The sequence below is a fragment of the Cherax quadricarinatus genome, chromosome 19, assembly GCF_038502225.1.
Source record: "Cherax quadricarinatus isolate ZL_2023a chromosome 19, ASM3850222v1, whole genome shotgun sequence".
Lineage (NCBI taxonomy): Eukaryota > Metazoa > Arthropoda > Malacostraca > Decapoda > Parastacidae > Cherax > Cherax quadricarinatus.
The window spans coordinates 26,474,690-26,487,302 of record NC_091310.1 but is presented as its reverse complement, the minus strand read 5'-3'; the positions used below and the strand labels follow the sequence as shown (position 1 = coordinate 26,487,302).

Here is a 12,613-nt window from a genome sequence, read left to right as displayed (position 1 = left end):
TTCTAATTTTTTTCTATTCCTACTAACATTTGGGGCCTGAGAGACCAATACTGTATATAATGTATATATATAAACTCACTGTATTGAACACAATAGCCGCACTAAAGTTATTATCATATTATTGTTTACCACTGTTGTTTATTACAATAAACATGCACAAATCTTGTATAATACTAATGTTCTATCATATATTTACATATTTACAATCACTGGACATGGTTTTAGAACTGCTGGAGCTTGTGGAACTCCTTGAAACAAGGCGCCATGCACAGAGGCACCTTACATTCCTCACACATAAACCGAGTGTCTTTGCGTCTTTGTTGCCGTCGTTTTGTTTGTGCACAGACGATGCATCTCTTTTGAGCAAATTTCTTCTGAGTTGAAGGAAGCTGTATTATGAAATGATCAACTTCCCTCCTCAAACGCTTGGGTATATCCTGAGTAATTCGAGGACCTTGTTGTATAGCAGGTGTTCTTACCTGGTACTTCATTATGAGTTGTCTGACAACAGACAAACAAAATTCACCATACGGTGATCTGTTGCCAGTCTTTATTTGGTACATATTATATGCATTGAGCATAGAAATGTCCATGAGATGGAAGAAAAGTTTCATGTACCACTTGTAACTCTTACGAACACAGTCAACAAAACCAATCTGCATGTCACATTTGTCAACCAAGCGCATGTTTTGTGTATAATCAATCACTGTCACTGGTTTTCGAATACGTTCATTAGTCACTCGATCAACTTTGCCACTGTCTTGCATTTCATTACGGTGAATGGTTGTCAACAATGTGACATCTCGTTTGTCATGCCACAGTAATGCCATGATGTCATTGGCAGTAAACACCTGCACGTCATCACCACGAGCACCTGCGTTGAGCCTGGGCATATGTTTACGATTAGAACGCACTGTGCCACACACATCTGTCTTGTTCACTCGCATGAAATCACTGAGTAATGGGCTTGTGTACCAGTTATTGGTATATAATGTATGCCCCTTACCAAGATAAGGTGCCATGATGTTTCTCACTACGTCACCTGAGATACCCAATAACATCTTGTTATCTTTCAATGTTTTACTTCCTGTGTATACAACAATATCCAACACCAGGCCACTGTCACAGTCACAGAGTACAAACAGTTTTATACCAAAGCGTTTCCTCTTGCTCGGTATATACTGCTTGAATGACAGTCTACCTTTGAACAAAATCAAAGACTCGTCAATTACAAGATTCTTGAATGGATAAAAGTATATGCTGAACTTTTGTTTGAGATACATGAAAACATTTCTAATCTTGTATAACCTGTCACTTCTGTCAGGCCTGGTTTTGTCAGAGAAGTGCAACATACGTAAGAGTAAGATAAACCTGTTCACTGGTATGATTTCTCTGAAGACCGGGGTAGAAATTAGCCGATCTGTGGACCAGTATGCTTTTATATTATGCTTATAGACATGAGGCATAAGCATTATTGTTGCAAAAAGCAAATACATTTCTGCACCGGTGTAGTCTTGACTGTGGTGATATGATCGTATTTGCCATGGTGTACTCAAAATACTTATTACTTTCCCTGACGATAGTTTCCATCAATGGCTGGTCAAAGAATAATTCAAAGAATTCCAGTTCATTGGCCGTGGTTCCAAGGGGACAAGTAGGTAGAATTCCACTTTGAGAGTCATCAAAGTGGTGAGGCTTGGGAACAAAATTGGGATTTTGCTGCCAATCCCACATACTGTTTGCTGGTGGATACTGGACATCATAGGCTGGTTGTGCGGGTGGTTGTGGTTGTGGTGGGCTGGTGGCTGACGCTCCGCTTTGTCCTTGAACTGACGAGTCAGCAGCGTGGGTCCCAGCGTGGGCTGGTGAGTCACGCATGGCGGTGCCACTACAATCACCACTACCATCATCCACTGATGCCTGTGGTCTATCCATGCCAAGTGTAGCCACATCATCCTCGCTATCACTACCTAAAACTGGTGTAGGGCCACGGGATGTACTCCGGGATGTACTCCGTCCCCTGGGCACAGCATAGGGTACACTGCCCGAGCGCATGCGGCGGCGAACATACCGATGCTTCACTGGTGAATATGATTCCTCACTATCACTACTCGAATGATCGTCGAGCGCAATAAAATCACAATCCATGTCACTATCATCATCATTACTGAAGTCAGAGGCCTGGCCATGCGAAAATATTAGCTTTCTCTTGCGTTGAGGAACAACCGACCGTGAGTCACGAGTGCCCACACCAGAGGTAGAAGGTTGAGGATCGTCAGGGTTTTCTGCGCTATTATCGATATCCTGGTCATTCTTTTCGGTCACTAACTGATCAAAGCCGTAGAATTCATCTTCATTTCCACTTCCATCAGTGTCAGAACTATCAGATAGGAAGAGGAGAGTCCCAATTTTCCAGGGAGTGAGAGCTGACTTGCGACGAGGCATGGTGAACAAGGGTAACTGAGCCGGCGTTCCCACAATGCTATGTGGGCGCCTAGATTTTTTGCTTATGGCGCACACCCACCACGCAGACCCGTTCTCTCACATGTAGGCCTATGAGCGCTTTCGCACTAAATTTGACAGTGCTAGAATTTTGGCGTAGATCTACGGTTTGGACACTCAACGTGAAGCCATAGATCTATGGGACGGACCCTGAAAGGGTTAATATGTAAAAAGTTTTTAGGGGGAAATTATTTTAATAAATGTTTAGAGCAGAGAGATGTCTTTATATAATCCTTCAATTTATAACACAGTTGTATTCTTTAGATACACTATAGATCAGTGTTTCTCAACCTTTTTACCCTTGTGGAACCCTTGAAATAATTTTCATGTCTCAGGAATCCCTACATAAAAATTGTTACATTCTTTCATCAGACCGGCCATATCCCACTGAGGCAGGGTGGCCCAAAAAGAAAAACAAAGGTTTCTCTCTTTAAATTTAGTAATATATACAGGAGAAGGGATTACTATCCCCTTGTTCCCAGCATTTTAGTGGTCTCTTACGATACACATGGCTTATGGAGGAAGAATTTTGTTCCACTTCCCCATGGAGATAAGCAGAAATAAACAAGAGCAAGGACTAATAAGAAAACAGAAGAAAACCCAGAGGGGTGTGTATGTATATACTTGTACATGCATGTGTAAGTGTGACCTAAGTGTAAGTAGAAGTAGTAAGATGTACCTGAAATCTTGCGTGTTTATGAGACAGAAAAACGACACCAGCACTCCTACCATCATGTAAAACAATTACAGGCTTCCATTTTACACTGCTTGGCAGAATGGTAGTACCTCTCTGGGCAGTCACTGTCTACCAACCTACTCCCTCCAGAATTATTGTATTTCATTATTAATATCTTTCATTCTCTTTTATAAACTTAATGTTCATAAGGAAAATATATATTTTTTCTGATAACTGGTTTAAGAAAAAAAAAAAACTGAAATCAAACTGCTTGTTCAAGAGACCTCATATGGAGGTTTTCATTTACACAAAAAAAGATTAACCATATCTGTTAGCCTGGCATATTGCCGGGTACAGATACACACTCGCGTCTCCCTTGTTGGAGTTCATAGGTTCAAACCTGAAGCGTTAACACTAATATATATATTGATTTTCTAAACTGTCGTATCTGAGCGCCTCTGCAAAGACATTGATTATGTATGAGTGAGGTGAAAGTGTTGAATGATGATGAAAGTATTTTATTTTTGGGGATTTTCTTTATTTTTGGGTCACCCTGCCTCAGTGGGAGACGGCCGACTTGTTAAAAAAAAATCTGTGAACAAAAAAATTAACATAAATAACCAATATCATATACAGTGGACCCCCGCATAGTGACTTTAATCCGTGCAAGAGGGCTCATTGTTATACGAAATGATCGGTATGCGAATGAATTTTCCCCATAAGAAATAATGGAAATCAAATTAATCCGTGCAAGACACCCAAAAGTATGAAAAAAAATTTTTTACCACATGAAATATACATTTTCCTACACACAAAGAGAAGGATACATGCACAATAGTAGAGTAGTACATGCACAATATATATTGTGCATGTACTACTCTACTAAATGAAGAATAAATGACACTTACTTTTATTGAAGATGCAGCAATGACTGATGAGACACTGTGTCCTGGGAGTGCCTTTTCCTCCTGAGTACTGTACGTCCTGTTTGGCATTTTCTTCCAGAACAGGCCTTATCACACTGTGTATGCCACTACGATTCTTAAATCTCTCAAACCAACCTTTGCTGGCTTTAAATTCACCAATATGAGCACTAGTTCCAGGCATTTTTCCCTGTTCACCTGGGTGTTAGTCGACTTGTGTGGGTTGCATCCTGGGAGACAAGATTAAGGACCCCAATGGAAATAAGTTAGACAGTCTTCGATGACATTGACTTTTTTGGGTTATCCTGGGTGGCAAATCCTCTGGGGTTAATTGTTTCTTGGTATTCTCAATAAGCCACACCAACAACGGTGCTACAGCAGCAGCAGCAGCAGCTGACAGTGCTACAGCAGCAGCAGACGATGCTACAGCAGCAGCAGACGGTGCTACAGCAGCAGCTGACGGTGGTACAGCAGCAGCAGCAGCTGACAGTGCTACAGCAGCAGCAGCAGCTGACAGTGCTACAGCAGCAGCAGACGATGCTACAGCAGCAGCAGACGGTACTACAGCAGCAGCAGACGGTACTACAGCAGCAGCAGCAGCTGACGGTGGTACAACAGCAGCAGCAGCTGACGGTGCTACAGCAGCAGCAGCAGCAGCTGACAGTGCAGCAGCAGCTGATGGTGGTACAGCAGCAGCAGCAGCTGTACCACCAATAGTAGCGATGGTTGATTGGGGTTTATTATACAACCTGGCCAGCTCGGAGACACGCACTCCACTTTCATACTTATCAATGATCTTTTTCTTCATCTCTATAGTAATTCTCACCCTTATTGCTGTAGGGTTGGCACTAGAAGCTTTCTTGGGGCCCATGGTCACTTATTTTGCAAATAAAATCACCAAAAACACTGTAATAATACGAAATGTTCCGATTGTATGCTTGGATGTTACCGCGGAGGCTGGCTGGTAAACAATGCCACCGGCGGCACATGTGAGGCTGGCTAAGGGCGCACATTGGACGCGTCTCGGACGAAGAGCGGTGAGCGGGTTTTTGAGCGGTATGCGAGGCAAAATTTTTGCGATAAAAGCGAGCGGTATGCGGATTGAACGTTATGTGATGCCGACGGTATGCGGGGGTCCACTGTATAACATATAAACAGAATGAAAACAGATAATAACTATGTACTACAATAACTTAATCACTTATTGACAATGTTGAAAAGGCATGAGATAAGCCAAGGCAAAATGTCATATGAACAAATATATGTGTCAAGGAAATGTTATTTTTGAAGACAATTTTGATAAATGAAATTTGCTTTTCTAATGTGAAACCTGTGGTTGTCTTTTGGTACAGAAGTACTTAATTCAGGGTCGAACTTTAGATAAACACACGGATTTTGCCTTCACATGAAAGGAGACCATTTCTGTCTTTGCTCTTGATATTTGTTAAGTAAGTAAAAGTTTGCTCACACATGTAAGAGGTTGAAAACTGTAGCAATGTATTTATTGCTTTCTTATGAATGGCAGGATACTCTTCTTTCACAGAAATTCAAAACTTGTCCAGAGATAGGTCAGTAAATCTCATCTTTAGTGTACGATTAGATAACAGCTCACAAAGTTCTTCCTCTTCTCTTAGTCAAGTTCTCAAGATGAGCAGAAGATTCAGATTATGGATCCCTCACCCAGTCATACACTTGTGTTGACAGGGAGAGAAAATAATGTTCAATTTTCATCCACAGTTCTTCCAGGTGGGTTTCAATAAGACTTGAAATTTTCTGATATCCTTCTTCACTTTTTTAGTTGAAACATCTCAAGATTTCCTCTTGTAACTTTTTATTTCCAAAGATTCGGTCTTCTTTTAAATCCAAGAATCTTGTCACTTGAAGTCAGTACATTTTGTCCAGAGTCTTGCAGTGACTTGTTCAGCTGATTCATGTAATGAAAAATACCAGGAAACACAGACAGGACTGATGGCGACTGTGCATGCATCTTGTACTTGAATGAGTCACTTGATGATACATGAATCCGTCATGTACAGCTCCTGTCCACTGACCACTAAAGACAGTCTCACACTGGTGCCATATAGACATCGCTAAATATGTTCCCTATGAGTATTATACTTTTAACCCTTTGGGGGTCGCCAGGCCCTCTCAGAGACTTGTACTCAGGGTCGCCAAAATTTCAAAAAAAAAAAAAAGAAAATTCTTATGAAAAGATAGAGAATCTTTTCCCAATCATAATGACGCCAAAAGTATGAAATTTGATGGAAAACTTACGGAATTATGCTCTCACGAAGTTAGCGGTCTCGACGATGTTTATGCATCGGCGATTTTGCCCACTTTGGGCCCTATTTTCAGCCAATTCCAGTATACTAGTCGACAAAAATCATAACTATTCCGCTAGAACTCCCTTTTTTCTATCGAATGAGTACAAGAAACCACCCATTTACCGATTTCAACTATCCAATAAAGTGGTCAGAATGTAGCAATTTTGCCAATTTCACACAAATTTCAAAAGATGCCAATTTCCAAATAAGGTCCAGAATAAACAAGAAAGATATTCCTGGCACTAAAATAACATTTCCTCTGTTCATTAGTCACATCTCTAGGCCCTTCTTACATTTCTTTTGCTTTCCACTTTGATTTTTTCTCACGAAAAAAAATAAGATTTACTGTTATGCAGACTACTGCATTAGTGTAGAAATGGTATAAATAATATCGGCGCACTTGTGAAAGAATATTAGACTCACCAGTTGACGTGTATTGGACGCTTAGCATGATTTGTTTACTTTTGAACTTTGGTAAAAATCGAACATTTCTGCTACTTTGAGCTCAATTTCAAGGTACTTTTCATTGTAAAACCAGTCAAAATCATCTCAATTTCTGTAATATGTCTTCCATTCTATAAAATGAGACCAAGAAAACTAGAATACAATAATAAATACCATACGAAAATACAGTGCAAAGTCGCTGTTTTAATCCAAAAACACGGTCAAAATTTTTTTTTTCTCATTACGCACTGTGTGCTGCAGGATTTTTTTTATACTGCGCACACTGACCACATAGACCCATTCTTTCATATGTAGGCCTACCAGCTTTCTCTTGCTAGATTTGAGGGCGCTAGAATTTATGCGTACTAGTACGTCAAAAACCCTGGTGCGTAAGCCGTACTAGTACGGCCGAAACTCCCAAAGGGTTAAATGATATAACAGGTTGAAGACTTTATTACAATACCCAAGAATTTTCCAAGAATATGCTATACGTGTATGGTAAAATTACGAATGCAAAATTAAACACAAAAAGACTGAAAAATGTATTTTCACATCATTAGCCTATTTATCACTATTTCTCTCAGAAACCCTCTCATGGAACCCTGGTTGAGAAACACTGCTGTCGATGATATACTATATGTTTTTTCCTAACTGATTTTTTTTAACACATTGGCCATTTCCCACCAAGGCAGGGTGGCCCGAAAAAGAAAACTTTCATCATCATTTACTCCATCACTGCCTTGCCAGAGGCATGCTTACACTTCAGTTATAAAACTGCATCATTAACACCCCTCCTTCGGAGTGCAAACACTGTACTTCCCATCTCCAGGACTCAAGTCTGGCCTGTCGGTTTCCCTGAAACCCTTCATAAATGTTACCTTGCTCACTCCAACAGCACATCAAGTTCTTAAAACCATTTGTCTCCGTTTGCTCCTATCTAAGACACTCATGCATGCTTGCCGGAAGTCCAAGCCCTTCGAACACAAAACCTCCTTTACCCCCTCCCTCTAACCTTTTCTAGGTTGACCCCTACCCCACCTTCCCTCCACTATTGATTTATACACACTCGAAGTCATTCTATTTTGTTCTATCCTCCATACATGTCCAAACCACCTCAACAAGCCCCTCTTCAGCCCTCTGGATAATAGTTTTGGTAATCCCGCACCTCCTTGTAATTTCCAAACTACAAATTCTCTGCATTATATTCACACCACACATTGCCCTCAGACACGACTTCTCCACTGCTTCCAGCCTACTCCTTGTTGCAGCATTCACCACCCATGCTTCACACTCATGTAAGAGCGTTGGTATGGTATAACTCTACTTTCATATTTTTCTCTCTTTGCTTTCATGGACAAGTTCTTTGTCTCCAAAGACTCCTCAGTGCACCACTCACCTTTTTCCTCTTGTCAGTTCTATGATTCACCTCATCTTTCATATACCCATCTGCCGACACATCCACTCCTAAATATCTGAATACCTTCGCCTCCTCCATACTCTCTCTCTACAATCTGATATCTAATCTTTCGTTACCTAATTTTTTTGTTATCCTCATCACCTTACTCTTTCCTATATTCACTTTTAATTTTCTTCTTTTACATACCCTACCAAACTAATCCACCAACCTCTGCAACTTCTCTTCAGAATCTCCCAAAAGCAGAGTGTCATTAGCAAAGAGCAACTGTGACAACTCCCACTTTGTATTAGATTCTTTTATCTTTTAACCCCACACCTCTAGCCAACACTCGAGCTTTCACTTCTCTTACAACCTCATCTATAAATATATTGACAACCATGGTGACATCACACATTCTTGTCTAAGGCTTACTTTTACTGGGAAATAATCTCCCTCTCTCCTACATACTCTAACCTGAGCCTCACTATCCTCATAAAAGCTCTTCACTGATTTCAGTAACCTACGTCCTATTCCATACATGTGCAACATCTGCCAGATTGTCCCCCTATCCACCCTGTCATATGGGTTTTCCAAATCTATGCTGCAAAAACCTTTTTACCCTTATCTAAATACTGTTCACCTATATGTTTCACTGTAAACACTTTGTCTACACACCCCTACCCTTCCTAAAGCCTCCATGTTCATCTTCTGCCCTACTCTCCGCCTTGCTCTTAATTCTTTCAATAATAACTCTACCATACACTTTACCAGGTATACGCAACAGAATTGTTCCCCTATAATTTTTGCACTCTCTTTTGTCCCCTTTGCACTTATACAAAGGAACTATGCATGCTCTCTGCCAATCCCTAGGTACCTTCCCCTCTTCCATACATTTATTAAATAAAAGCACCAACCACTCCAAAACTATATCCCCACCTGCTCTTAACATTTCTATCTTTTTCCCATCAATCCCAGCTGCCTTACCCTCTTTCATTCTACCCACTGCCTCACAAACTTTCCCCACACTCACAACTGACTCTTCCTCACTCCTACAAGATGTTATTCCTCCTTGCCCTATACATGAAATTACAGCTTCCCTATCTTCATCAACATTTATCCCTTTGACTGTCGCGGCCGTATATATACGTCTTACGAGGTACCGTGTTTGACATATATATACTCATAAATTCTAGCGGCTTCAAATCAAGCAGGAGAAAGCTGGTAGGCCCACATGTGAGAGAATGGGTCTGTGTGGTCAGTGTGCGCCATATAAAAAAAATCCTGGAGCACGCAGTGCATAATGAGAAAAAAAAAACTCCGACCATTTTTTTTTTAATTAAAATGCCGACTTTGTGGTCTATTTTCGTATAGTATTTATGGTTATATTCTCATTTTCTTGGTGTCATTTGATAGAATGGAAAACATATTATAGAAATAGAGGTGATTTTGATTGATTTTACTATAAAAAGAACCTAGAAATGGAGCTCAAAGTAGGGGAAATGTTTGATTTTTGCCAATGTTCAAAAGTAAACAAATGATGCCATTGTCCAATAAATGTCCAACTAGCCATTCTAATATGCAGTCATGAATGGGTTGATGTTATTTATACAATTATTACAGTATTGCAGTAGTCTGCATAATAGTAAGTTCTATTTTTTTTTGAATAAAAATTCAAAATAGAAAGCAAGAGTAATATCAGAGGGGCCTGGAGACATGACTGATGAGCTAAGAAAATGTTATTTTAGGGCCAGGAATGTCTGCATTGTTCATTCTGGACCTTATTTTGAAATTGTCCTATTTTTTATTTTTCGGGAAATTGGCCAAATTGCAAATTTCTGACCACATTATTAGGTAGTTGATATCGGTAAATGGGCAGTTTCTTGTACTCAATCGATAGAAAAAATGGAGTTCTAAAGAAATAGCTATGAGTTTGGGCGACTGGAACAGTGGAATTAGCCGAAAGTAGGGCTCAAAGTGGGCAAAATCGCCGATTTGTAAACAGCGCTGAGGTCGCTAACTTCTCGAGAGCATAATTCCGTCAGTTTTCCATCAAATTTCGTTTTTTTTTTTTTTTGTCATTACAATCGGGAAAAGATTCTCTATCATTTCATAAGAAAAAATAATTTTTTGTTTTTTTTTAAATTCAAAGGGTTAATAATTCCTTAAAATATTCCCGCCATCTTCCTGATACCTCTAACTCTCTATTTAATAACTCTCCGCTCCTAGTTTTAACTATCAAATCCATTCATTCCCTAGGCTTCCTCAGCTTATTAATCTCACTCCAAAACTTTGTCTTATTTTCAACAAAATTTGTTGATAACATCTCACCTGCTCTCTCATTTGCTCTCTTTTTACATTGCTTCACCACTCTCTTAACCTCTCTTTTTCTCTCCATATACTCTTTCCTCCTTGTATTACTTATTTGTAAAAATCTCTCATATGCTAACTTTTTCTCCCTTACTACTCTCTTTACATCATATTCCACCAATCGCTGTTCTTCTCTCCCGCACCCACTTTCCTGTAACCACAAACTTCTGCTGAACACTCTAACACTACATTTTTAAACCTACCCCATTCATCTTCATCCCCATTGCCTATACTCTCATTAGCCTATCTATCTTCCAATAGTTGTTTATATCTTACTCTAACTACCTCCTCCATTAGTTTATAAACCACCTCTCTCTCACTTGCTGCTTCCATTTTCCTTGTATCCCATCTAGCTTTTACTCTCACTGTAGCTACAACTAAAAAGTGATCTGATATATCTGTGGCCCCTTTGTAAACATGTATGTCATTGTAATCATTGTGCTCTATTATTATTATTAATGTTATCATCATCATCATCATCATCAGTTTTTCTTCTTTATACTGTAGTCAACAAAATGCCCAAAACCTGTATGGATCATTCTGGATTGTATATTAAAAGGGTGCTGATATTACGGAGAAGTGTCTTACAAAGGAAAGTGCTCTCTGTCTGTTTTACTTAGCTTTGTTTGTGGAGATAAAACTTCATCTTCTGGACCATACCTGTATCTACCTTATATATGTTTAGTGCAGTTCTATAGTAACTTGAATAGTGTGACAGTTGAATCTTCTATTTTGTTTAATTCCTGGTATGTATGAATATTATTTTTGTCAATCATTCTGTTTCAACTGCATAACTCTAGCACTTTGTATACTCATTGCTGAATCAGGTCCAGTGATCATTTAACAGTCAACAACTTGGTCATTGGCTTATAATTAGAAGAAAAATGTTATACTTTGTTAGATTTCAAACATTTATTGTATTTGTATATTTTTCTCAGCTCATCCAAGCTGCCTGGGATACAGCACAGAGTTAGCTGTGCGGAGTCGTCTGGGGCCATGGACATGTATGGATTGTAAACATTGTGCCATCTGCAATATGGATCATAATATAGTAAGGAATTCTTGTTTATTTTTTACTTTCTGTATACAAAGGAATGTGAATGATGCAAAATCTTTTTGCCTATCAAGTATTGTTATGTGATATAAATATTTTGACTTGCTTTAGTTTAACTCTTTGGCTGTTTTGGTTGTATATATACGTCTTACGAGCCACCATTTTTGATGTACAGGAGGGCCCCACTTATACGGCGGGTTAGGTTCCAGGCTACCGCCATAAAGCGGAAACCGCTGTAAAGTGGAACACCCTTTTTTTCCACTTACAAATGCATACAAACACTAGATAACAAGTTTACACTAACATATATTATGTTAGCAATAGAACCAGGCATCAAAAAACAATAAAAAAGTACAATACACACACAGTGCACTCATTACTTACCTTAAAATATTTATAGTCTTAATCTAGGGTGAGACAAGTAGTATTTATTGTAAGAAATCAAGTGTGGTATGTATGGTGTCAGCCAGGCTACCATACCAGGCCACCCCACCCACACATACTATTCTATGATATTTAAGCATCCCAGAGCGATAAAATGTATATACAGTTCACTCATTACTTACCTTAAAATATAGGGTGAGATGAGTAGTATTTATTGTAAAAAATCAAGTGTGGTATGTATGGTAGTCAGCCAGGCTACCATACCAGAGAGAAAGAATGAGTGCATGAGAGAGGACAGGCGCAGAGTTATGTAAACAAACCAGGCGAAGGTAAGTTTTGTAAACAGTGTACACGTCTGGTTTGTGTACAAGTTACATTGTGTACAGGTTGTCTCTACATTGATACGGTAGAATAAATAAAGAAGAACACTCCCATTCTCATGTAACATCATTTTGAGAAGAAATGATGCTCTGAGTGAAGGCAATGGAAGTAAGTCACTCTGACTTTTTTGGGTTATCCTAGGTTCTCTACACATATGTTGTT

At 39.4% G+C, this 12,613-nt stretch overlaps 1 protein-coding gene across 1 annotated transcript in view; it reads left to right on the top strand.

Annotated features, from left to right (window-relative positions):
• The window catches only part of LOC128688165 (sterile alpha motif domain-containing protein 1), a 204,001-nt gene that overhangs the window by 154,844 nt on the left and 36,544 nt on the right, over nt 1-12,613 (top strand). The window contains exon 3 of the mRNA XM_070086579.1: nt 11,571-11,683. Within this exon, the coding sequence (XP_069942680.1) occupies nt 11,571-11,683 (113 nt within the window). The remainder of the gene's footprint in view (nt 1-11,570; nt 11,684-12,613) is intronic.